Below are 24,418 nucleotides of genomic sequence, written 5' to 3'. Positions count from 1 at the left end.
AAAAAAAAAAAAAAAAAAAAAAAGTCAGGCCAGCGTGACCTTCTGAAAACTGTCACCACTGCAACAGTATAAGAAGCAGTTACCCAACAGCGTGAGAAGTGCTCTGGTGGAACATGCAGGCAGACACAAGTCCAGGGCAGAGTCACTTAACCTCAGGAGAGGTGTCCCGGTGGGGAGCGGAAGGGATGGAGGGCTGGGTAGGCTTCACTCTTCTCGGCGTCGCCTGCCTGGCCCAGAGTCAGCCTCTCACTACCCTGTGTTCTCCCTGCCCTCCCATTGGATGTCACGAGCTCCAGTGGGCAGGGCCAGCTTCTCTGAGTCCCCACCAGGGCCAGTCACAGCTCACGTGGCTGCTCTGTGGATGTTATTGGACTGGGTGAGGGTGGGGGGCCCCCCAGCCTCCTCTCTCACCCACCTTTGTCTACCATACACCCTCCCAGAGCAAGGCCCATGGGGTACAGAAGAAGGCCTATCGCGTGCTGGAGGAGGTGTGCGCCAGCCCCCAGGGCCCTGGCGCCCGCTTCGTGCAGAGCCACCTGGACGACCTGAAGAAGACCCTTCTGGACTCGCTACGGAGCACCTCCTCGCCCGCCAAGAGGGTGCGGACTCCAGGGGCCCCGCTTTGCTCGAGGGGGCACGAGCAACACCAGGAGAGGACCAGCGTGCAGACGCTTAGGGACTTCAGGGGCGGAGGTGGCATTGAGGGTCCTGACTGTTGTCCCCTGTCCCGCAGCCCCGTTTGAAGTGCCTCATACATATCGTGAGGAAGCTCTCAGCCGAGCACGAGGAGTTCATCAGTGCCCTCGTCCCGGAGGTGCGGGGTGCAGGAGGGGAGTATGTTGTGATTTGGGGTTCCTTGGAATGTGGCTCCTGAAGGCCTACCAAGATCAGGGGAGGGCAGGAGTGGGAGTGGGGGTGGGCTGGATTCACTGCCTGGGCGCGTGAGTGCCCTTACCTGTACGCTCTGCCTCAGGCTGCCAACCCTGGGGTGGCCGGCTCGGGGAGCCCGTGCTAACGGGGCTGTCTGGGCAGGTGATCCTCTGCACCAAGGAGGTGTCGGTGGGAGCTCGGAAGAATGCTTTTGCGCTGCTGGTGGAGATGGGCCACGCCTTCCTTCGGTTTGGCCCAAACCCGGCAGGTGAGGCCCGGGTGGCATGGGGCTGGGGTGGGCGCTGTGCTCCCGGCCTGGGTGAGGAGGCACCCCGCACTCGCCCGTCAGAAAGAAAAAATAGGGGGAACTGCCTGGCCCTGGCCCTGGGGGGCTGCTCCTCTCTGGACGGAGTCCCCCTTCCCGTTGGGCCCACGATGCCGCACGCACAGTGGGCTCTGCCCTGGGCAGCTCCTCCTGCTCTCTGCCCTCCCAGAGGCCCTGGAGCGCTACCTCGTCCTGATCTACCCCGGTCTCGTGGGCGCTGTGACCACGGTCAGCTGCAGTATCCTGGCCTTGACCCACCTCCTTTTCGAGTTTAAAGGTAAACGCTATTTCCTTGAAGGCCTGGGAAGCCCTCGGGGTAGGAAAATGCCCAGGAGGTCAGGACAGGGTGGCTACCGAAACAGGGAAAGGTCCTGGGAGCGAGGACGAAGAGCTGGAACCAGGTCTGACCACCTCCCGCCTCCTCTCCTGCCCAGCTCGGCTTTCCGCATCCCACAGCTGCCCACGTCCCACTGTCAGAGTGGGTCGGAGGAGGTTAGGTCCCATGCCTAGATTTTCGTCCCGGTTCTGCCTCTTACCAGCTGTGTGACACCTTGAACAAACTTAGGAACCTCCTGGAACCTTACTCTCTCATCTCTAAAATGGAGGAGAAAACCAGCACCTGTTCACAGGGTGTCTGAAAGACTAGAGGAGATGCTGGCAGAAAGTGACTAGACGCGTGCCAGGCACTTGGAAGTGTCCCCCAGGTGTCAGCTCCCACTCTTGTGATGCGGCAGGGGTCTTGGGTCTGGGTGGGGTTCCAGGTGTCTCTGACAGTGGCCCTCTGGCCACCACAGGTCTGATGGGGACCAGCACGATGGAGCAGCTGCTGGAGAATGTGTGCCTGCTCCTGGCCTCCCGTACCCGCGACGTGGTCAGATCAGCACTGGGCTTCATCAAGGTGGCAGTGGTCGTCATGGACATGGCACACCTGGCCAAGCACGTGCAGCTGGTGGTGAGTGTCCCCTTCCCCTCGGCCAGTGGCATCATGGCCCGAGAGCTGCCGGCAGAGACTCAGTGAGCCTTGAGGCCAGCCAGCTTCAAACACTTTTCTAGCTACACGCTGTCTTGTGCAGCAGAAGGTCATGCAGGAGCCTGGAAGAGACCAGTGGTGGAGGTAAAGGGGCACAGCGCCCAGGCTGCCACTTGTCACCCCCGACAGCCCCTCCACAGCAGCAGGGGCTCTGCAGGGCAGGGGCCGGTAGGTAGGGCCACCCCTTGTTTTACAGATAGCAAACTGAGGCCAGAGATTTTCCCAGGTCACAGTGCTAGTGAGAGCAGTCCTGGGAACAGAACTGCAACTCTGGGCTGTACCTCGGAAGGGACTCAAACCTCCCTTTTTATTTTCCCTCCTGTACTGTGACTTTCTGGGTTTGCGAAGGCTTCTCTGGATGCACCTGCTGGGCTGCAGAAGGGCCTGAAGAGCCCTCTGGTATTGGGTCCCTGGCCTCCTCCTCCTGGGCATAAGGCATGCAGCAAGCTAGGACTGTCCTCTGAGCCCTCCGTCCACTGCACCCGCCGCCTCAGTTTCCCACTTCCAGCTGGGTTGAATCGCATCAGGGCTCTAGGTCCCTCTTGCCTGTCATCTTTGCATCTGGCCTTGGGTTGGGTCAAGGCGAGAAGGGGCAGATGAGAGTCAGGATGCCTGCCCCTGCCTGCCAAACCCTGCCGCCTAACTGGGGCCAGCGATGGGGAGGACGGCCTGAGCGGTGACCTGTCCTGGAGTGACTAGGGTTTATACCAGCCTTCAAAGGATCGAGGGGGCCCTGCACCACCAGCCTCACTGAGGGGCACTGCATATGATACCTGAGGGCCACACGTTTCTCACGAAGGCTGGAGAGTGGTCCAGCCACAGATTGATGCAGGGCAGTAGGAGGGACTCGTGGAACCAGGAGAAACCCGTGGTGTGGGGGGCAGACGGGGTGGGGGGCGCATCCTCCCCCTGAAGCCCCGCTGCTCTGCCCTGCAGATGGGAGCCATCGGGAAGCTCTCGGACGACATGCGGCGGCACTTCCGCATGAAGCTTCGGAACCTGTTCACCAAGTTCATCCGCAAGTTCGGGTCTGTGCCCTGACTGGGAGGGAGTAGGGGAGGAGTCGAGGGGTTTCCAGTCCCACCAGGACTGCTGCTGAGAAGGGGCCAGGCTGGGGGGCTGGAAGGGCTCTGGCTGGACACCTCGCTCTGGATAGCGCTCTCTGGCCCGGGCACCTCACCGGCCTGTCTCTACGCCCTCAGGTTCGAGCTGGTGAGGAAGCTTCTGCCAGAGGAGTACCAGAAAGTCCTGGTGAACATCCGGAAAGCAGAGGCCCGGGCCAAGAAACACCGGGCCCTGAACCAGGCCGCAGTGGAAGAGGAGGTGGAGGAGGAGGAGCCCATCCAGGGCAAAGGCGACAGGTGAGACCCGTGGCGGGATGCTGGGGACCTGGTCTCCCCCAACCCGAAGCCTGCCCAGGCCGTGCCCAGCTGCCCTACGTCTCCTGGAGCGCCCTGACTTGGGGCTTGTCTGTCCTTAGCATCGAGGAGATTTTGGCTGACTCAGAGGATGAGGAGGACGAGGAGGAGGAGAGGAGTCGGGGCAAAGAGCAGCAGAGGCTGGCCCGCCAGAGGAGCCGGGCGTGGCTGAAGGAGGGTGGCGGGGACGAGCCCCTCAACTTCTTGGACCCCAAGGTGGCCCAGCGAGTCCTGGGTGAGCAAGAAGCGGCTGGCCCATGGGTACAGAGGACAGGCTTGCCTTGGGCCAGGTTTAGGAGTGGAGTGGCCTCTGGGGAGGCCAGTGGGCACCCTGGCCTCCCACACATGCACATCATAGTGCTGCGGGCATTCATCCAAGTCACACACCTGGGCTTGTCGGTTCTGATGAGGGTATGAGTGGGCTAGGACTGGCCTTCCTCCTCCTCACCTCCCGACTCTGCCCCACCAGCCACCCAGCCTGGGCCGGGTCGGGGCAAGAAGAAGGACCATGGCTTCAAAGTGAGCGCCGACGGCCGGCTGATCATCCGTGAGGAGGAGGATGACAACGCCAAGATGGAGGAAGAGGAAGGCGCTAAAGGTGGGGCCACCTGCCCATTCAGGAGCTGCAGCTGGCCTGGGCCAGGGCTGCACTTGTTTGCTCATTCATCCACTCATTTGTTTGTTCACTTATTCACTCAGTGACCATTTTGGGGGGAAACATAGATAAAAACAGATATAAGGAGCTTGTATCTCGGGCAACTTTCTCAAATTTTTTGAGTTTCTCAAACTTTTTGGACCACATTGAGAAATCTTTTTATGGTGTAACCCAGCCACTTATACAGTACTTCCATAATTCAAGCAAAAGTTTCAAAAGGCAGTAGTACTTCCTCTTACCATCTGTGATACACACTGTTAATCTCTCTTCTATTGTATTCTGTTCTGTTCTGGTTATTTGCTTGTCCTCCTTTTTGAAAATTTTTGTGGTTTTTTTTTTTTTTTTTTTTTTTTTTTTTTTTTTTTTGTGGTATGCGGGCCTCTCACTGCTGTGGCCTCCCCCTCTGCGGAGCACAGGCTCCGGACGCACAGGCTCAGTGGCCATGGCTCACGGGTCCAGCCGCTCCGCGGCATGTGGGATCCTCCCGGACCGGGGCACGAACCCATGTCCCGAACCTGTGTCCCCTGCATCAGCAGGTGGACTCTCAACCACTGTGCCACCAGGGAAGCCCGGGAAAGGTTTTTAAGCAGGGGAATAGGGCAGTCTTCCCAGCAAAGTGGAGTGTATGTGGGGCTGCGGGAATGCCTGGCTCCCCAGGAAACCTGGGGCTTGCTTAGAGTCTCAACAAAAGCTGTATTCACTTTAGAAATCAGGTCACCACTTCCTTGAGGGGCTGTCATCCGTGGGGCCCAGGATGGGAAGGAAGAACGGGCAGGGTCCAGGGGTCTTATCTTCCACGGGATAGGTCTTCTGGGGCTGGAGTTGGCAGCCCTTGCACCCTGATGAGCCGGGAGGAGGCAGGTTGAAATTTGTGTGGGCTTTGGGAGGGTAGGGGCGCTCCCTGAGTGTTCACAGGTCTCTCTTCTTTTTGGCTCCAGGGGAGGATGAAGAGATGGCTGACCTGATGGAAGACGTGGGCGTCAGGAGTGTGAGTAATTCCTGCTGCTGGAGGGCCGGGGCCCTTAGACCTAAACCTTGGACCTCATAGCTTCTCGCCATCTCCCCGCTCCCACACACTCACTTGCCCTGCTTCCTCACTGCTCAGTGGAGCCTCAGGGTGGCACACAGCAGGCAATCCGGAGCATGCAATGTCACAGCTGACCCCTCTGTGGGGCACGGAGGGGGCTTGGCTCCCTCTGAAGCACCCAGTGCCTCCTTCGGTGTTGGCTGTATTGTCCAGCTGAAAGAAGAAAGAGACGGTCCCTTGTCTCTCCACCGAGGGCATGTGCTGTGCAGGCAGCAAGGACAACAGCCGGCCTGCATGCTGCCAGGGGCCGGCTCCACTTGGGGGAGGGGCACCCACCACTGAGGAGTGCCGAGGGCCCCATGTGTCACCTCGCTAATCCTCCCAGGAGGTGGGGACTCTTTATCATCCGCAGCCTGCCCGAGGCCACAGGGGTTGTTAAAAGTGCATGTCTCCGGCCCCAGACTGAACTCAAATCCCAGCTTATATGTAAAGCGTATGGCACTTAGTGACACTAAGGAAGTGGTGGCTGTTCATCGTTGTCATCATCATCATCATTATTACATTTTTCCTGGAAATCTTTTTCTGGCTGAAGCCTGCCTGATTCCTTGAGCACATCCTCACAGGTGGCTTTGCAGTCCCTCTGCAGCCTACCCTTGTTCCTGGCCAGGGGAACTGACTGCGGCTGTGGAAGGATGGCCCCCAGGTCAGCAGAGCAGGACTGGGGCACCTTGTCTCACGGCACCGAGAGGGTCCCAGGGTGGCCACCCTCCCGGTTGGCTCATGGCAGCCATAACCTGCCATTGGGATCCCTGGGGGCTTTTTTGCGTAACAGTTGCTTAGTCTCACTCCTCTGCCCTCAGTTGTGGGAGCATAAAATGCCAGGGTGCAACTGACAGCTGCAGTTGCCAGTGGGCAGAACTGTTGCCAGGTGCCAGCTGAACCAAGAACAAACTGAGCCATCACCTCCATGATGCAGCCAAAGCCACATTTCCATCCGGTTTCTGTTTCTCCACGAGGAGCCCCCTCTGCTGGGTCTCAACTAACAAAACTGGGTGTCCTGGTTCCCCAGACACACTTGTGTGTGCTGCAGCCTCGTTCCCTTTACCTGGCACACCTTCCCTTCTCTCTGGCCCCTAAGCCAGTGAATGCCCCTCAGGTGCCTTGGGTCCATGGGGAGCTTGAGCCTCAGGAATCTGTAGTTTGAAGAGGCTTCCTGGGCGGTGTGGGCGAGACGCTGTGGGGCAGCCAGCCCTGCGAGCTCAGGTCTTCCCACACAACGGCCCTCCGCCTTGCCAGATTGTCAGTTTCCCGGCTCAGATCTCCTGGTGGGCTGGGCTGCTGTCAGGCCCACCTCTCCCTCTTGGAGCTCCCAGCACGGTGCTTGGCAGGTAGCATTTACCTCGTGCTTACAACTCCGGGGACGGTAGCATTGTTGAGTGACTGTGATGACTGACTTGAGCAGGGGTCTCCCACCTGCCTGAGGGCCCTGGGAGCACAGGAAGTGGGTCTTGTCCCCTGTATCCCCAGGGCCTGGCACTTAGTCAGAGATCAGTGAGTCTGACTAATGGGGAGGGTGCAGTGGAGAGCATGTGAGACGAAGTACCGGTAAAGCTGTTCTCCCCAAAGAGGCTGAGGACCTCATTATCCCCGTTAGGAAGGCTGGGCTAAACTGAGGTCAAGATGCCCAGACAGGCAGCTGTAGCCCTGTTGGGGGAGTTCAGTGTGGAGAGGCCTAGCAGTGGAGCAGCCGACATGAGCTCTGCAGTGAGGACCTGGGCTGGAAGCCGTGCATGTGCTGCCTAGCAGTGTGGCCTTGCCTGGTTACTTGCCCTTTCTGAGCTTTAGTGTCCTCATCTGTATGGGGGATTGAGTGCTTGGCAGAGAACCTTTTCTGCTAACGCAGGTTACGATTCCTTTTGCGGCTACCATTAGTGAGGATCATCATGTCCTCTTGTTTATGAACTTTGCTTGTTACGTCTTTATAGAAAAAGCACCAGAAGCTCAAGCAGAAAGAGGCTGACAATGAGGAGCTGGAGATGCCCCCTCAGTACCAAGGTGAGGCTTCCTCTCTTCTCTCTTGCAGCAGGTTCCCTGTCACCTGCACTAGGCAGGGTGTGTTGCAGGCAGAGCCAAGAGGTTGCATGGCCTGGTTGTACTCAGTTGGCACCAGCAAAGATTGGCTGGTATGTCCCATAAGACTGGGTTGGGGACCAAGGGGGTCTGTGGGTGAGGGAGAGCTTGGGGGTTAGGAGATTTGTGCACAGAACACCCAGCCCTTCTGGGGAGCCCCTGAGCCCCACCTCTTCCCCACCCACCCAGGCTTTCCTGAGGCTTGCAGCCCACCCTTCTCCTGGGAGATGTCTGCCTCTCTTTTCTGGCTTTGAGTCAGGCCAGATTTGACCTATGTTGAGGGTGGCAGTTGGGAGGGCTGCCCAGGGAGTTCCCCTGTACAGTTGTTTCTGGGCTCCCAGGCTGTTCCTTTCCCCAGAGTAGCTGCTAGAGGTACCAAGGTGGCTGCCCAAAGCCAGGAGAGGCCTCTGTTGCCTCACTTTTGCCTCCTTTCCCCCAAGGCAGCCCCCGCAGGGCCCCTGCCCCCAGGCCCTCGAAGCAGAGCCCTTGCTCTGCATCTGGAGGTCCAGGGGCTCCTGCGGGAGGTCCCTGATCCCAGTATCAGGTATGCTCTCAGAGCCCCACGGCATCCTCACCCAGCTGGAGCTCCTCAGGGCTCCTTCTCGTTCTGTGGCCCCCCAGGCCAGGGCCCAGCTCACCTCCTCTGCTCTGAGATGGTGTGGTGCAGAAACAGTAATACCACACGATGCAGCAGGAGGCCTGGGTTCAGGACTGCTTGGCCAGCTGCTCTTAGCTGTGTGACCTCGGCCTGGTCACGTTGCCTCTCTGACCTTCTAGTTTCTCACCTTTAAAGGAGGTTAATCTGGGTCATCTAAGAGAGCCCTCCCTAGTCGGCACTGTGGGATTCCATCCATGACTGTGTGGAAGTCCGGGCTGGAAATGACACTGGGCTTGGAAGCACTTCGATCTATCAAAGCTGCAGTTTTCACCTTTGTACCATGGGATAAGAGCTGCTTTTCTAACTCACAGTTTTGGTGTGAAGCCTGAATGAGATCAAGCCTTAGTGCCTCATTTTACAGATGAGCTTAAGAGGCTCCAGAAGGTTAAGATCCTTGCCTACGGTTAGAGCTGGGAGTTGAACCCCAGTCTGTCTGGCTTCAAAGCCTACGTTCTTTTCCCCAGAACAAATGGAGCAGATTTAGTTTGGAGAGAGTGAGGTATTTCATGTTAGTCGAGAATATATATGTTCCCAGAGGTCACTGGTAGGTCTCTGTGGATTCAGGTTAGTCTGAGGAGCTCAGTGGTCTAATTGGCAAGTCGCTGGACAGTCCCTTCTCGAGGAAGGTCTTTGTCCTTTGTTGGTAGGGGATAGCCATTCGGTCCTGGCTATGACTCATCTCCCCAGCAGCTCTCCGGGGAGAAGGTGCCCATTGCCTTCTCCCATTGTCTGCTCTCCGGGGAGAAGGCTGCCCGATTGCCCTGGCCTTGCCTGACTCATGGCCTCTGTGTTCCCCCTCTAGCGGGAGGCTCTGGCATCCATCGCCCTGTGGCCAAGAAGACTACCCCCGGGGCCGAATACAAGGCCAAGGTAAGAGCTGCCGGTGGGGCAAGGACTCTCCTGGCAGAGTCTCTGGGGAAGTGCAGGGCAGCTGTGCCCATCACCACCCTGGAGAGGCACCTTTGTGGAGCCAGCCTGAGGCCACACTGAGGGGCACACAGAGGTCTTGTTAGCACCTGAAGTCCAGGCCTTTGTTGGATGGCTGTCCAGGGCTGCAGAGCTCTTTGGCACCACCTGAGGCAGAGAATGAAGGGAAGGGAGGATGCAGCCTGTCAGGTCAGGGGCAAGGGTGGAAAGAGAAGCCCACCCTCCTGGCTGACTCTGTTTCTCTGGGTGAGCAGAAAGCAAAGGGTGACGTGAAGAAGAAAGGTCGGCTCGACCCGTATGCCTACATCCCCCTCAGTAAAACCAAGCTCAACCGCAGGTACGGTGTGTGCAGGGTCGGGGGTGAGGGCTGTGCTCGTTACACTCTCCACTCGATTGCTCAAGTCTCTTCTGGTTTTTTATTAATTAATTTTATTCCTTTCTTTTTGGCTGCGTTGGGTCTTTTGTTGCTCTGCATGGGCTTTCTCTAGTTGTGGTGAGCGGGGGCTACTTTTCATCGCGGTGCACGGGCTTCTCGTTGCGGAGCACGGGCTTCTCTTGTTGCGGAGCACGGGCTCTAGGCGCACGGGCTTCAGTAGTTGTGGCTCACGGGCTCTAGAGCACAGGCTCAGTAGCTGTGGCGCATGGGCTTAGTTGCTCCGCAGCATGTGGGATCTTCCCGGTCCAGGGCTCGAACCCATGTCCCCTGCATTGGCAGGTGGATTCTTAACCACTGCACCACCAGGGAAGTCCCAGGTTTTTATTTTTACTTTTTCGCGTGCACCTTCAAGTATCATTGACTTGAACTGCTCTTTTAAACACGATGGGTGTGGTCTGCACGGATCACATGCTGCCCACCACCTGGCAGCGCCCCTTCTCCCCTGTTCCTGCTGGTGCCAGGGTGGGGACACCACCCTTTGATGTTATGGGAAGGGGGGCTGCCTGTTCTCGGAGAGATGTGACCCTTCTGATCCTTGTCCCTGCAGGAAGAAGGTGAAGCTGCAGGGACAGTTCAAAGGCCTGGTGAGAGCTGCCCAGCGGGGCTCCCATGTGGGACCCAAGCTCTGCAGAAAGGATCAACGGCCCTGAGCCTCGGGACCCCCCGGGCTGCTCTGTGGTCCAGTCTGAGGCCCCTTTTTAGCCCCCAAGCTGCCGTGACGTCAGCTCCAGATGCAGCAGTCAGTGGGAGAGCCTGGCCTCAGAATGACTTTTTGGAACCAGGACTGGTTCCTGGAGGTGCCCTGGATTTTGGAAGCTCCAAATGGGAGTCACCCTTTAGAGTCCCTGGGGCCTGGAGATGGGAATGTGGCCTCAGTGCCTCTGAGCAGGCTAGCGAGGCGGCTGTGCTTTCCATCCAGAGTGTTTGCAACAGAAGAGATGGTCTTCCTTTCCTCTGGCTGCCTGTCGCCACGTGGCACTCTGCCTGGCTGCAGTCTGGCTGTGTGAGATTTGCTGTGATCAGACGTAGAATAAAGATGCAACACCATGTGTTGTACCTAGAAACTCTGTGTTTTATCACCTGCCCCACCCAGGTACAAGAACAGTGTCTGGTCATTGGCAACAGTGGCTTGACCACTTCCTCTCCTGTCCCAGTGTGCTGTCAGGGGCGCATAGCATGATAACCCTGGGTCAGGCTTTGGATCTTGCCCTTTGTGTCTTTTTAAAAAAATTTCTTTATTAGAGTATAATTGCTTTACAGTGGTGAATCAGCTATACCTATACATATATCCCCATATCCCCTCCCTCTTGCGTCTCCCTCCCCCCCCCCCTCATAAGGCATGCAGCAAGCTAGGACTGTCCTCTGAGCCCTCCGTCCACTGCACCCGCCGCCTCAGTTTCCCACTTCCAGCTGGGTTGAATCGCATCAGGGCTCTAGGTCCCTCTTGCCTGTCATCTTTGCATCTGGCCTTGGGTTGGGTCAAGGCGAGAAGGGGCAGATGAGAGTCAGGATGCCTGCCCCTGCCTGCCAAACCCTGCCGCCTAACTGGGGCCAGCGATGGGGAGGACGGCCTGAGCGGTGACCTGTCCTGGAGTGACTAGGGTTTATACCAGCCTTCAAAGGATCGAGGGGGCCCTGCACCACCAGCCTCACTGAGGGGCACTGCATATGATACCTGAGGGCCACACGTTTCTCACGAAGGCTGGAGAGTGGTCCAGCCACAGATTGATGCAGGGCAGTAGGAGGGACTCGTGGAACCAGGAGAAACCCGTGGTGTGGGGGGCAGACGGGGTGGGGGGCGCATCCTCCCCCTGAAGCCCCGCTGCTCTGCCCTGCAGATGGGAGCCATCGGGAAGCTCTCGGACGACATGCGGCGGCACTTCCGCATGAAGCTTCGGAACCTGTTCACCAAGTTCATCCGCAAGTTCGGGTCTGTGCCCTGACTGGGAGGGAGTAGGGGAGGAGTCGAGGGGTTTCCAGTCCCACCAGGACTGCTGCTGAGAAGGGGCCAGGCTGGGGGGCTGGAAGGGCTCTGGCTGGACACCTCGCTCTGGATAGCGCTCTCTGGCCCGGGCACCTCACCGGCCTGTCTCTACGCCCTCAGGTTCGAGCTGGTGAGGAAGCTTCTGCCAGAGGAGTACCAGAAAGTCCTGGTGAACATCCGGAAAGCAGAGGCCCGGGCCAAGAAACACCGGGCCCTGAACCAGGCCGCAGTGGAAGAGGAGGTGGAGGAGGAGGAGCCCATCCAGGGCAAAGGCGACAGGTGAGACCCGTGGCGGGATGCTGGGGACCTGGTCTCCCCCAACCCGAAGCCTGCCCAGGCCGTGCCCAGCTGCCCTACGTCTCCTGGAGCGCCCTGACTTGGGGCTTGTCTGTCCTTAGCATCGAGGAGATTTTGGCTGACTCAGAGGATGAGGAGGACGAGGAGGAGGAGAGGAGTCGGGGCAAAGAGCAGCAGAGGCTGGCCCGCCAGAGGAGCCGGGCGTGGCTGAAGGAGGGTGGCGGGGACGAGCCCCTCAACTTCTTGGACCCCAAGGTGGCCCAGCGAGTCCTGGGTGAGCAAGAAGCGGCTGGCCCATGGGTACAGAGGACAGGCTTGCCTTGGGCCAGGTTTAGGAGTGGAGTGGCCTCTGGGGAGGCCAGTGGGCACCCTGGCCTCCCACACATGCACATCATAGTGCTGCGGGCATTCATCCAAGTCACACACCTGGGCTTGTCGGTTCTGATGAGGGTATGAGTGGGCTAGGACTGGCCTTCCTCCTCCTCACCTCCCGACTCTGCCCCACCAGCCACCCAGCCTGGGCCGGGTCGGGGCAAGAAGAAGGACCATGGCTTCAAAGTGAGCGCCGACGGCCGGCTGATCATCCGTGAGGAGGAGGATGACAACGCCAAGATGGAGGAAGAGGAAGGCGCTAAAGGTGGGGCCACCTGCCCATTCAGGAGCTGCAGCTGGCCTGGGCCAGGGCTGCACTTGTTTGCTCATTCATCCACTCATTTGTTTGTTCACTTATTCACTCAGTGACCATTTTGGGGGGAAACATAGATAAAAACAGATATAAGGAGCTTGTATCTCGGGCAACTTTCTCAAATTTTTTGAGTTTCTCAAACTTTTTGGACCACATTGAGAAATCTTTTTATGGTGTAACCCAGCCACTTATACAGTACTTCCATAATTCAAGCAAAAGTTTCAAAAGGCAGTAGTACTTCCTCTTACCATCTGTGATACACACTGTTAATCTCTCTTCTATTGTATTCTGTTCTGTTCTGGTTATTTGCTTGTCCTCCTTTTTGAAAATTTTTGTGGTTTTTTTTTTTTTTTTTTTTTTTTTTTTTTTTTTTTTTTGTGGTATGCGGGCCTCTCACTGCTGTGGCCTCCCCCTCTGCGGAGCACAGGCTCCGGACGCACAGGCTCAGTGGCCATGGCTCACGGGTCCAGCCGCTCCGCGGCATGTGGGATCCTCCCGGACCGGGGCACGAACCCATGTCCCGAACCTGTGTCCCCTGCATCAGCAGGTGGACTCTCAACCACTGTGCCACCAGGGAAGCCCGGGAAAGGTTTTTAAGCAGGGGAATAGGGCAGTCTTCCCAGCAAAGTGGAGTGTATGTGGGGCTGCGGGAATGCCTGGCTCCCCAGGAAACCTGGGGCTTGCTTAGAGTCTCAACAAAAGCTGTATTCACTTTAGAAATCAGGTCACCACTTCCTTGAGGGGCTGTCATCCGTGGGGCCCAGGATGGGAAGGAAGAACGGGCAGGGTCCAGGGGTCTTATCTTCCACGGGATAGGTCTTCTGGGGCTGGAGTTGGCAGCCCTTGCACCCTGATGAGCCGGGAGGAGGCAGGTTGAAATTTGTGTGGGCTTTGGGAGGGTAGGGGCGCTCCCTGAGTGTTCACAGGTCTCTCTTCTTTTTGGCTCCAGGGGAGGATGAAGAGATGGCTGACCTGATGGAAGACGTGGGCGTCAGGAGTGTGAGTAATTCCTGCTGCTGGAGGGCCGGGGCCCTTAGACCTAAACCTTGGACCTCATAGCTTCTCGCCATCTCCCCGCTCCCACACACTCACTTGCCCTGCTTCCTCACTGCTCAGTGGAGCCTCAGGGTGGCACACAGCAGGCAATCCAGAGCATGCAATGTCACAGCTGACCCCTCTGTGGGGCACGGAGGGGGCTTGGCTCCCTCTGAAGCACCCAGTGCCTCCTTCGGTGTTGGCTGTATTGTCCAGCTGAAAGAAGAAAGAGACGGTCCCTTGTCTCTCCACCGAGGGCATGTGCTGTGCAGGCAGCAAGGACAACAGCCGGCCTGCATGCTGCCAGGGGCCGGCTCCACTTGGGGGAGGGGCACCCACCACTGAGGAGTGCCGAGGGCCCCATGTGTCACCTCGCTAATCCTCCCAGGAGGTGGGGACTCTTTATCATCCGCAGCCTGCCCGAGGCCACAGGGGTTGTTAAAAGTGCATGTCTCCGGCCCCAGACTGAACTCAAATCCCAGCTTATATGTAAAGCGTATGGCACTTAGTGACACTAAGGAAGTGGTGGCTGTTCATCGTTGTCATCATCATCATCATTATTACATTTTTCCTGGAAATCTTTTTCTGGCTGAAGCCTGCCTGATTCCTTGAGCACATCCTCACAGGTGGCTTTGCAGTCCCTCTGCAGCCTACCCTTGTTCCTGGCCAGGGGAACTGACTGCGGCTGTGGAAGGATGGCCCCCAGGTCAGCAGAGCAGGACTGGGGCACCTTGTCTCACGGCACCGAGAGGGTCCCAGGGTGGCCACCCTCCCGGTTGGCTCATGGCAGCCATAACCTGCCATTGGGATCCCTGGGGGCTTTTTTGCGTAACAGTTGCTTAGTCTCACTCCTCTGCCCTCAGTTGTGGGAGCATAAAATGCCAGGGTGCAACTGACAGCTGCAGTTGCCAGTGGGCAGAACTGTTGCCAGGTGCCAGCTGAACCAAGAACAAACTGAGCCATCACCTCCATGATGCAGCCAAAGCCACATTTCCATCCGGTTTCTGTTTCTCCACGAGGAGCCCCCTCTGCTGGGTCTCAACTAACAAAACTGGGTGTCCTGGTTCCCCAGACACACTTGTGTGTGCTGCAGCCTCGTTCCCTTTACCTGGCACACCTTCCCTTCTCTCTGGCCCCTAAGCCAGTGAATGCCCCTCAGGTGCCTTGGGTCCATGGGGAGCTTGAGCCTCAGGAATCTGTAGTTTGAAGAGGCTTCCTGGGCGGTGTGGGCGAGACGCTGTGGGGCAGCCAGCCCTGCGAGCTCAGGTCTTCCCACACAACGGCCCTCCGCCTTGCCAGATTGTCAGTTTCCCGGCTCAGATCTCCTGGTGGGCTGGGCTGCTGTCAGGCCCACCTCTCCCTCTTGGAGCTCCCAGCACGGTGCTTGGCAGGTAGCATTTACCTCGTGCTTACAACTCCGGGGACGGTAGCATTGTTGAGTGACTGTGATGACTGACTTGAGCAGGGGTCTCCCACCTGCCTGAGGGCCCTGGGAGCACAGGAAGTGGGTCTTGTCCCCTGTATCCCCAGGGCCTGGCACTTAGTCAGAGATCAGTGAGTCTGACTAATGGGGAGGGTGCAGTGGAGAGCATGTGAGACGAAGTACCGGTAAAGCTGTTCTCCCCAAAGAGGCTGAGGACCTCATTATCCCCGTTAGGAAGGCTGGGCTAAACTGAGGTCAAGATGCCCAGACAGGCAGCTGTAGCCCTGTTGGGGGAGTTCAGTGTGGAGAGGCCTAGCAGTGGAGCAGCCGACATGAGCTCTGCAGTGAGGACCTGGGCTGGAAGCCGTGCATGTGCTGCCTAGCAGTGTGGCCTTGCCTGGTTACTTGCCCTTTCTGAGCTTTAGTGTCCTCATCTGTATGGGGGATTGAGTGCTTGGCAGAGAACCTTTTCTGCTAACGCAGGTTACGATTCCTTTTGCGGCTACCATTAGTGAGGATCATCATGTCCTCTTGTTTATGAACTTTGCTTGTTACGTCTTTATAGAAAAAGCACCAGAAGCTCAAGCAGAAAGAGGCTGACAATGAGGAGCTGGAGATGCCCCCTCAGTACCAAGGTGAGGCTTCCTCTCTTCTCTCTTGCAGCAGGTTCCCTGTCACCTGCACTAGGCAGGGTGTGTTGCAGGCAGAGCCAAGAGGTTGCATGGCCTGGTTGTACTCAGTTGGCACCAGCAAAGATTGGCTGGTATGTCCCATAAGACTGGGTTGGGGACCAAGGGGGTCTGTGGGTGAGGGAGAGCTTGGGGGTTAGGAGATTTGTGCACAGAACACCCAGCCCTTCTGGGGAGCCCCTGAGCCCCACCTCTTCCCCACCCACCCAGGCTTTCCTGAGGCTTGCAGCCCACCCTTCTCCTGGGAGATGTCTGCCTCTCTTTTCTGGCTTTGAGTCAGGCCAGATTTGACCTATGTTGAGGGTGGCAGTTGGGAGGGCTGCCCAGGGAGTTCCCCTGTACAGTTGTTTCTGGGCTCCCAGGCTGTTCCTTTCCCCAGAGTAGCTGCTAGAGGTACCAAGGTGGCTGCCCAAAGCCAGGAGAGGCCTCTGTTGCCTCACTTTTGCCTCCTTTCCCCCAAGGCAGCCCCCGCAGGGCCCCTGCCCCCAGGCCCTCGAAGCAGAGCCCTTGCTCTGCATCTGGAGGTCCAGGGGCTCCTGCGGGAGGTCCCTGATCCCAGTATCAGGTATGCTCTCAGAGCCCCACGGCATCCTCACCCAGCTGGAGCTCCTCAGGGCTCCTTCTCGTTCTGTGGCCCCCCAGGCCAGGGCCCAGCTCACCTCCTCTGCTCTGAGATGGTGTGGTGCAGAAACAGTAATACCACACGATGCAGCAGGAGGCCTGGGTTCAGGACTGCTTGGCCAGCTGCTCTTAGCTGTGTGACCTCGGCCTGGTCACGTTGCCTCTCTGACCTTCTAGTTTCTCACCTTTAAAGGAGGTTAATCTGGGTCATCTAAGAGAGCCCTCCCTAGTCGGCACTGTGGGATTCCATCCATGACTGTGTGGAAGTCCGGGCTGGAAATGACACTGGGCTTGGAAGCACTTCGATCTATCAAAGCTGCAGTTTTCACCTTTGTACCATGGGATAAGAGCTGCTTTTCTAACTCACAGTTTTGGTGTGAAGCCTGAATGAGATCAAGCCTTAGTGCCTCATTTTACAGATGAGCTTAAGAGGCTCCAGAAGGTTAAGATCCTTGCCTACGGTTAGAGCTGGGAGTTGAACCCCAGTCTGTCTGGCTTCAAAGCCTACGTTCTTTTCCCCAGAACAAATGGAGCAGATTTAGTTTGGAGAGAGTGAGGTATTTTATGTTAGTCGAGAATATATATGTTCCCAGAGGTCACTGGTAGGTCTCTGTGGATTCAGGTTAGTCTGAGGAGCTCAGTGGTCTAATTGGCAAGTCGCTGGACAGTCCCTTCTCGAGGAAGGTCTTTGTCCTTTGTTGGTAGGGGATAGCCATTCGGTCCTGGCTATGACTCATCTCCCCAGCAGCTCTCCGGGGAGAAGGTGCCCATTGCCTTCTCCCATTGTCTGCTCTCCGGGGAGAAGGCTGCCCGATTGCCCTGGCCTTGCCTGACTCATGGCCTCTGTGTTCCCCCTCTAGCGGGAGGCTCTGGCATCCATCGCCCTGTGGCCAAGAAGACTACCCCCGGGGCCGAATACAAGGCCAAGGTAAGAGCTGCCGGTGGGGCAAGGACTCTCCTGGCAGAGTCTCTGGGGAAGTGCAGGGCAGCTGTGCCCATCACCACCCTGGAGAGGCACCTTTGTGGAGCCAGCCTGAGGCCACACTGAGGGGCACACAGAGGTCTTGTTAGCACCTGAAGTCCAGGCCTTTGTTGGATGGCTGTCCAGGGCTGCAGAGCTCTTTGGCACCACCTGAGGCAGAGAATGAAGGGAAGGGAGGATGCAGCCTGTCAGGTCAGGGGCAAGGGTGGAAAGAGAAGCCCACCCTCCTGGCTGACTCTGTTTCTCTGGGTGAGCAGAAAGCAAAGGGTGACGTGAAGAAGAAAGGTCGGCTCGACCCGTATGCCTACATCCCCCTCAGTAAAACCAAGCTCAACCGCAGGTACGGTGTGTGCAGGGTCGGGGGTGAGGGCTGTGCTCGTTACACTCTCCACTCGATTGCTCAAGTCTCTTCTGGTTTTTTATTAATTAATTTTATTCCTTTCTTTTTGGCTGCGTTGGGTCTTTTGTTGCTCTGCATGGGCTTTCTCTAGTTGTGGTGAGCGGGGGCTACTTTTCATCGCGGTGCACGGGCTTCTCGTTGCGGAGCACGGGCTTCTCTTGTTGCGGAGCACGGGCTCTAGGCGCACGGGCTTCAGTAGTTGTGGCTCACGGGCTCTAGAGCACAGGCTCAGTAGCTGTGGCGCATGGGCTTAGTTGCTCCGCAGCATGTGGGATCTTCCCGGTCCAGGGCTCGAACCCATGTCCCCTGCATTGGCAGGTGGATTCTTAACCACTGCACCACCAGGGAAGTCCCAGGTTTTTATTTTTACTTTTTCGCGTGCACCTTCAAGTATCATTGACTTGAACTGCTCTTTTAAACACGATGGGTGTGGTCTGCACGGATCACATGCTGCCCACCACCTGGCAGCGCCCCTTCTCCCCTGTTCCTGCTGGTGCCAGGGTGGGGACACCACCCTTTGATGTTATGGGAAGGGGGGCTGCCTGTTCTCGGAGAGATGTGACCCTTCTGATCCTTGTCCCTGCAGGAAGAAGGTGAAGCTGCAGGGACAGTTCAAAGGCCTGGTGAGAGCTGCCCAGCGGGGCTCCCATGTGGGACCCAAGCTCCGCAGAAAGGATCAACGGCCCTGAGCCTCGGGACCCCCCGGGCTGCTCTGTGGTCCAGTCTGAGGCCCCTTTTTAGCCCCCAAGCTGCCGTGACGTCAGCTCCAGATGCAGCAGTCAGTGGGAGAGCCTGGCCTCAGAATGACTTTTTGGAACCAGGACTGGTTCCTGGAGGTGCCCTGGATTTTGGAAGCTCCAAATGGGAGTCACCCTTTAGAGTCCCTGGGGCCTGGAGATGGGAATGTGGCCTCAGTGCCTCTGAGCAGGCTAGCGAGGCGGCTGTGCTTTCCATCCAGAGTGTTTGCAACAGAAGAGATGGTCTTCCTTTCCTCTGGCTGCCTGTCGCCACGTGGCACTCTGCCTGGCTGCAGTCTGGCTGTGTGAGATTTGCTGTGATCAGACGTAGAATAAAGATGCAACACCATGTGTTGTACCTAGAAACTCTGTGTTTTATCACCTGCCCCACCCAGGTACAAGAACAGTGTCTGGTCATTGGCAACAGTGGCTTGACCACTTCCTCTCCTGTCCCAGTGTGCTGTCAGGGGCGCATAGCATGATAACCCTGGGTCAGGCTTTGGATCTTGCCCTTTGTGTCTTTTTAAAAAAATTTCTTTATTAGAGTATAATTGCTTTACAGTGGTGAATCAGCTATACCTATACATATATCCCCATATCCCCTCCCTCTTGCGTCTCCCTCCCCCCACCCATCCCACCCCTCTAGGTGGTCACAAAGCACTGAGCTGATCTCCCTGTGCTATGCGGCTGCTTCCCACTAGCTATATATTTTACATTTGGTAGTGTATATATGTCCATTGCCACTCTCTCACTTTGTCCCAGCTTCCCCTTCCCCTTCCCCGTGTCCTCAAGTCCATTCTCTATGTCTGCATCTTTATTCCTGTCCTCCTAGGTTCTTCAGAACCATTTTTTTTGTTTTTAGATTCCATATATATGTGTTAGCATACGGTATTTGTTTTTTTCTTTCTGACTTACTTCACTTTGTATGACAGACTCTGGGTTCATCCACCTCACTACAAATAACTCAATTTCGTTCCTTTTTATGGCTGAGTAATATTCCATTGTATATATGTGCCACATCTTCTTTATGCCCTTTGGATCTTGACCCACCTGCGTCAGGAGGTCTCCCTGACTTCACAGTCCCAGTTAGAAGGTGATGTTTGGAGCACCAGGAGGGGCAGCAAATGCCCCGGGGCTGGTCTGTGGAGCTGTGGTTGAGCACCAGAGACTCGGACTAAAAAGGGGAGACAGGGCATCCCTGGTGGTGTAGTGGTTAAGAATCTGCCTGCCAATGCAGGGGACACGGGTTCAAGCCCTGGTCTGGGAAGATCCCACATGCCCGTGCGCCACAACTACTGAGCCTGAGCTCTAGAGCCCGCGAGCACAACTACTGAGCCCACACACCGCAACTACTGAAGCCTGTGTGCCTAGAGCCTGTGCTCCGCAGCAAGAGAAGCCACCGCAGTGAGAAGCCCGTGCACCGCAACGAAGAGTAGCGCCTGCTCACCGCAACTAGAGAAAGCCTGCGTGCAGCAGCAAAAACCCAATGCAGCCAAAAATAAATTTTTTTTTTAATAAAAATACAAAGGGGAGACAGCCGACTGAGAGCTGCAGCACTGGCTGACCCAGGGCACAGGTTTCTCCCAGAAGCTTTGTTCACTGAATCAACGGACTGTTTACTGAGCCCCTCTGTGTGCCCAGTGCATGCAGCCTGATCACCCAACTTCCTGATCTTCACATTCTCTTTTTTCCCAGACAAGTTGTGGTACAAAGAGCAATGTGATTCCTACTGTCCAGCTTTTGTTGGTCTGGAGCAGAGAAGGGATTGGTGCAGAGCTCCCATTGCTCCTAAGATCATTTGTCCCATCATCCCAGGGAACCCCTTGTGTGTGCTTTCCCAGCAGGAATCAAGAAGCAAAGAACCGCAGGGCTATTTCCCACCCCCAGGTATGCTTGTCCCCTGGCACTGGATTGATAATTTTTATTATCTCAAAATCTCCCCATTTGAAATGGCTCCCAGGAGGCCCTGTGCACCATTCCACTCACCCTCTAAGGGGACACAAGTCAACTTGATCAGTTGCCCCCAAATTAGGGCATTTTCTCCTGCTGATTTTGGGCTAGGAAGCTGAGAGGAACCACACTCCGCCCAGAGGTGGCGCTGTTGACATGCCTTGTTCACAGGAAGTCTGAAATTTGAGAGCAAGCAAGAAAAGTCAAAAGAGGTGGCTATTAGATTTGCAAAGGTGGTGCAACCGTGACCCCCTGTCGTTACACTTCTGGACACAAGGTAGGTCAAATTAAGCTAGCCTCGCCCTTTCCTGTTTCCTTTCTTGGGAAATGTAAGCACATGCAGTAGGAAGCTTCATGTAAAATAAGTATGGGTGGGAGCCAACTGCCCAGGATCGATGTCAAAATTTTGAAGCAACTTGCTTATTATGGCGTATTTTCCGAGGAGCTTTGTTTCTTTCAAAGGTGGGAGGGGCGGGTGACCTAGAAAGGTTTGTGTTAGTGATGTGTTGAACTCCATATCCTTTGGGAAGTAGGTTTCAAATGCAAATTATCTTGATGCAGAGGCAAGAATTAATCTGCTCCAGAAACTTGCAGGTGCTTGAAACATCTGTTAGGAAAGTCAGTGCCGCTTTTGTTTCTACAGTGGGATGGAGGGGAATTGGGCGTATTCATCAGCTCGAGACTCGTTTGATTTCAGGGCAACTAGAATGGTGGAGGGCCTCCACCAAGATCCAGATTTACTACTTTAATTTCGTTATGCTTTTGGCAGTGTCAGAATCTGAGACTTGAGGCTTTCTTTTCTGGGGTCCATCCTCAGAAATGGAAGACAAAGCATACCCGCCCTGGCTGCACCAAAACAGCAACCCTTGTGCTGGTCGAGGATTTGGCATCATGCTGGGGATTTGCAAAGGCAATCTGCTCATGTCCCCCATCATCATGACGCTTCTGGACACAGGTGGGTCAAGTTAAGCCAGCCCTCCCCCTTCTTGGGAAATGTTGCTTCTCAAGATGGCATAAGCAGGCCTGATGGTGGCTGTCCCCCCAGTTCGTTCCTGGCATTGGCTGTCTTATTAGGTCTTTGGCTCATCTGCAAGCCTGCCTCAGTCCACATGTTTGATCCTGTGTTTTCTCTGTTGTTTGCAACAAGTCGGAAAATTACTTAAAAACGTTTAAGTAGTCTCTGTTTTCATTCATCTTGGTTGCATACGTTTCTTCAAAAGGTAACTTTGAAAATTAGAATGTATTCTGTATTTTACTTAAAATTAATAAAGATTTGGGAATTCCCTGGCGGTCCGGTGGTTAGGATTCCATGCTTTCACTGCTGAGGGCCTGGGTTCAATCCATGGTCGTGGAACTGAGATCCCACAAGCTGCACGGTGTGGCCAAAAAAAATTAAAAATAAAAAAAAATAAAGTTTCACAGAACGTTTGAAAAAAAAAACAGAAAAGTGAAAAACGGGCTAGAATCTTTGCACCAAATTCTCACTGTTAATCCTATATATTTCACCTCTGTTTTCTTTTTCTATACACAGGGCTTTTTTGGATACAAAAATAGAGTTTTAAATTACAAGATTATATTCTAAATTTGCATTTGGCTATCACAAAATTTTTACCCTACTGATGTATAAACACTTCATAAACATGTTTTCAATGTCCTGGCTTAAACATCTGCCCAGTAGATGTAGCTCAGTTTACTTCGAAAGGATCTTTGAGTCCATAAGTATGTTGCTCCTTGATGTATGCAGGAGTTTAATGCCATCACTAGATGCTGGATCATGTGCAAAGCAATATTTAGAAAATGACATGATGACTGCTCTTTGTTCTTTTTTTTTTTTTTTTTTTTTTTTTTGCCGTACTCGGGCCTCTCACTGTTGTGGCCTCTATAGCTCATGAGCCCAGCCACTGCGCGGCATGTGGGATCTTCCCGGACCGGGCCACGAACCCGTATCCCCTGCATCGGCAGGCAGACTCTCAACCACTGCGCCACCAGGGAAGCCCTGTTCTATTTTTTGGTATACATTATTATGAATGGGTAGATGACTGTACTCCAGAAAAGCACCCTGATTTGGGGCTTTTCTGGCTCGCCATTTCCTGAAATCGTGCTTAATGTCACTGCTACCATTAGAAATATTTACCAGGCTCCCAATGAAGGGGACCTAGTTTCGATCCGTGGTTGGGGAACTAGATCCTCCATGCCGCAACTGAGACCCGGCGCAACCAAAATAAATAAAATAAATAAATAAATATGTTTTGAAAAGAAAGAAAAAATATATATATTTATCAGGTTGTTAGAGGCTGGCTGAGTCATCCAGGCCCAGGGTTGCAGTGCCGGAAGGTTTTCTTCCATTTGGGGCTGTGGTCAGTAATCTGTAAGTATTGATTAAGAAAGTGGGTGAAGGTGTGGTGGCCTGCCACTGCATGCGCAGGCTGCATGCACATCCCCAGGTGAGGTCTGGATATCAGCTTTGCAAACCTAAAATCAGAGTTGATCGTGTTCAGAGAAGAAGAAATAGTCTCACAAGAGTCCTAGTCAAATTTGCCATTTATTAGTTCGTAATGAAAAATATAAGTGCAGGCCTAGTCAAATTTGCCATTTATTAATTTGTAATGAGAAATATAAGTGCTACAGCGCCAGAGACTTGGTGTCATGGTGACTGCTCCGTTCATACGGTCCCCTGCAAAGGGAGTCAAAATCAGAGGCTTTAGTGAGCGTGAAACTGGGCAAAGGGAATCACGTTGAGTGATATGTTAGTAATGTCATGTGGTAGGATGGCTGTCCTTGGTGTATGAGATATACCTTGCCCACTGGGTCCCTCTCTGTTCTGGTTACTGTTGCAGAACAGGCCTAAGGTCTATGGTACCTTCTAGGTTCTTTGGAGCCACTTACCTGCTGTCCAGAAGCTTTTCTGAGATTTCATTTGGCTCCTGCTTTCTTCACGTGCAGGCATGCCTGGATCGCATTTCCAAGCCCAAGCAGGGAGGCATCCTGTTCCCTCTGGGGCCTTGTGCAGATAACTTATCCTGTCCATCATGTGTGGACCTGAAGAGTTTGACTTCTAGAGGGCAGCTTGATTTCCAAATTCCGGGGATGTCACCCTGTAGATCCATAGGTACCGATTACAGAGCTGATACAAGTTTAGGCTAGAATTTCAGAGAGGACCTGAGGCACCGCTGACAGGCAGATGGGTTTGTGAACCATGCCAGGAATAGTCCATACAGTCCTTATGGCTCCTCTGTAGGTCTTGCAAGATCTTCAGAAGTCTTGCTTTGCACCAGAATGGTTGCTATGCCGTAGATCTTGGACTTGAGGCAACTGAGCCTGAAGTACATCCACAGCCACTAACCCCGGGACCAGCCTTCTGTTGTAAGTATGCTCATAAAAATGACGAGGCACAGTGTTACCGGATTACACTGTCGCCTGTATGCGTGTATTGATTGGATCGTTGTGTGATAATACTTATCTACAAATGCCTTCCTTAATCATTCCGGCAGCTAGTTCAACTCCTTCCGAGTAGGTGGGGTACACCTCCAAAACAAATAATAATCAGCTAGCAAAGCTGACATCTAGTATTTATTCTGAAGAAAGCCCCTCCTTCTCCACAGGAGGGTCATTAGAGGGAATCACATGGATCCCCTCCCTTGGAACTTCACATAGGGACATAGTCACACCTGATCCACACTTGCCAGATTCAAATCTCCTGTGCAGGTAGAGGCAGTTACAACTCACGCTGTGCAGAGCCTTGTCATGTTAAGATGATGATTACCGTCATGATTCCCACTTGACAGCTGAGACCCCAAAGGCAACGTTAAGCAGGTGGCTTTAGGGAGCACCCAGGCCTCCATAGTTCAAGCCCACACTGCCCAAAACAGAAGTAGCTTAGCCCCGGGTGAGCACGGTGTTGCAAAGAGGCTTGGCTGTGAATTTTAAAACGCCGCGTGCATTTGGGACACCAGAGTCTGTTCTTCCCATACATCATCTTGCAGGCTCTTCACCCCCAAAGCCCTGCAACTCAGACTAAAACTAATTGCAGAGGAGGTTTCTTTGTACTTGGTGAGGGGAGGGTGGGGCTGTACCAGGACTGATGTTCTTGAGGACTGGGAGGGCCGGGAGGGGAGGGGAGGGGAGGGGAGGGGAGGGGA

General features: G+C 55.0%; 2 protein-coding genes across 2 annotated transcripts in view; both read left to right on the top strand.

Annotated features, from left to right (window-relative positions):
- The window catches only part of LOC102982023 (RRP12-like protein), a 19,383-nt gene extending 8,591 nt beyond the window's left edge, over nucleotides 1-10,792 (top strand). Inside the window, exons 12-25 of the mRNA XM_028481146.2 lie at nucleotides 441-599; nucleotides 734-814; nucleotides 1,033-1,138; nucleotides 1,365-1,472; nucleotides 1,990-2,147; nucleotides 3,162-3,253; nucleotides 3,428-3,586; nucleotides 3,706-3,878; nucleotides 4,113-4,241; nucleotides 5,237-5,286; nucleotides 7,311-7,380; nucleotides 8,916-8,983; nucleotides 9,295-9,377; nucleotides 10,024-10,792. Coding sequence (XP_028336947.1) covers nucleotides 441-599; nucleotides 734-814; nucleotides 1,033-1,138; nucleotides 1,365-1,472; nucleotides 1,990-2,147; nucleotides 3,162-3,253; nucleotides 3,428-3,586; nucleotides 3,706-3,878; nucleotides 4,113-4,241; nucleotides 5,237-5,286; nucleotides 7,311-7,380; nucleotides 8,916-8,983; nucleotides 9,295-9,377; nucleotides 10,024-10,126 — 1,539 coding nt within the window. The 3' untranslated portion in view covers nucleotides 10,127-10,792. The remainder of the gene's footprint in view (nucleotides 1-440; nucleotides 600-733; nucleotides 815-1,032; nucleotides 1,139-1,364; nucleotides 1,473-1,989; nucleotides 2,148-3,161; nucleotides 3,254-3,427; nucleotides 3,587-3,705; nucleotides 3,879-4,112; nucleotides 4,242-5,236; nucleotides 5,287-7,310; nucleotides 7,381-8,915; nucleotides 8,984-9,294; nucleotides 9,378-10,023) is intronic.
- Nucleotides 10,793-11,295: 503 nt separating this feature from the next.
- Nucleotides 11,296-24,418, top strand: part of LOC114484494 (RRP12-like protein) — a 15,299-nt gene continuing 2,176 nt past the window's right edge. The window contains exons 1-9 of the mRNA XM_028481147.2: nucleotides 11,296-11,406; nucleotides 11,581-11,739; nucleotides 11,859-12,031; nucleotides 12,266-12,394; nucleotides 13,392-13,441; nucleotides 15,466-15,535; nucleotides 17,071-17,138; nucleotides 17,450-17,532; nucleotides 18,179-23,642. Of these exons, the coding sequence (XP_028336948.1) occupies nucleotides 11,315-11,406; nucleotides 11,581-11,739; nucleotides 11,859-12,031; nucleotides 12,266-12,394; nucleotides 13,392-13,441; nucleotides 15,466-15,535; nucleotides 17,071-17,138; nucleotides 17,450-17,532; nucleotides 18,179-18,281 (927 nt within the window). The 5' untranslated portion in view covers nucleotides 11,296-11,314 and the 3' untranslated portion in view covers nucleotides 18,282-23,642. The remainder of the gene's footprint in view (nucleotides 11,407-11,580; nucleotides 11,740-11,858; nucleotides 12,032-12,265; nucleotides 12,395-13,391; nucleotides 13,442-15,465; nucleotides 15,536-17,070; nucleotides 17,139-17,449; nucleotides 17,533-18,178; nucleotides 23,643-24,418) is intronic.

The sequence above is a fragment of the Physeter macrocephalus genome, chromosome 20 (genome assembly GCF_002837175.3).
Source record: "Physeter macrocephalus isolate SW-GA chromosome 20, ASM283717v5, whole genome shotgun sequence".
In the NCBI taxonomy this organism is placed as follows: domain Eukaryota; kingdom Metazoa; phylum Chordata; class Mammalia; order Artiodactyla; family Physeteridae; genus Physeter; species Physeter macrocephalus.
Note: the sequence above shows the minus strand (reverse complement) of the source record. Positions and strands in the feature narration are given on the sequence as shown.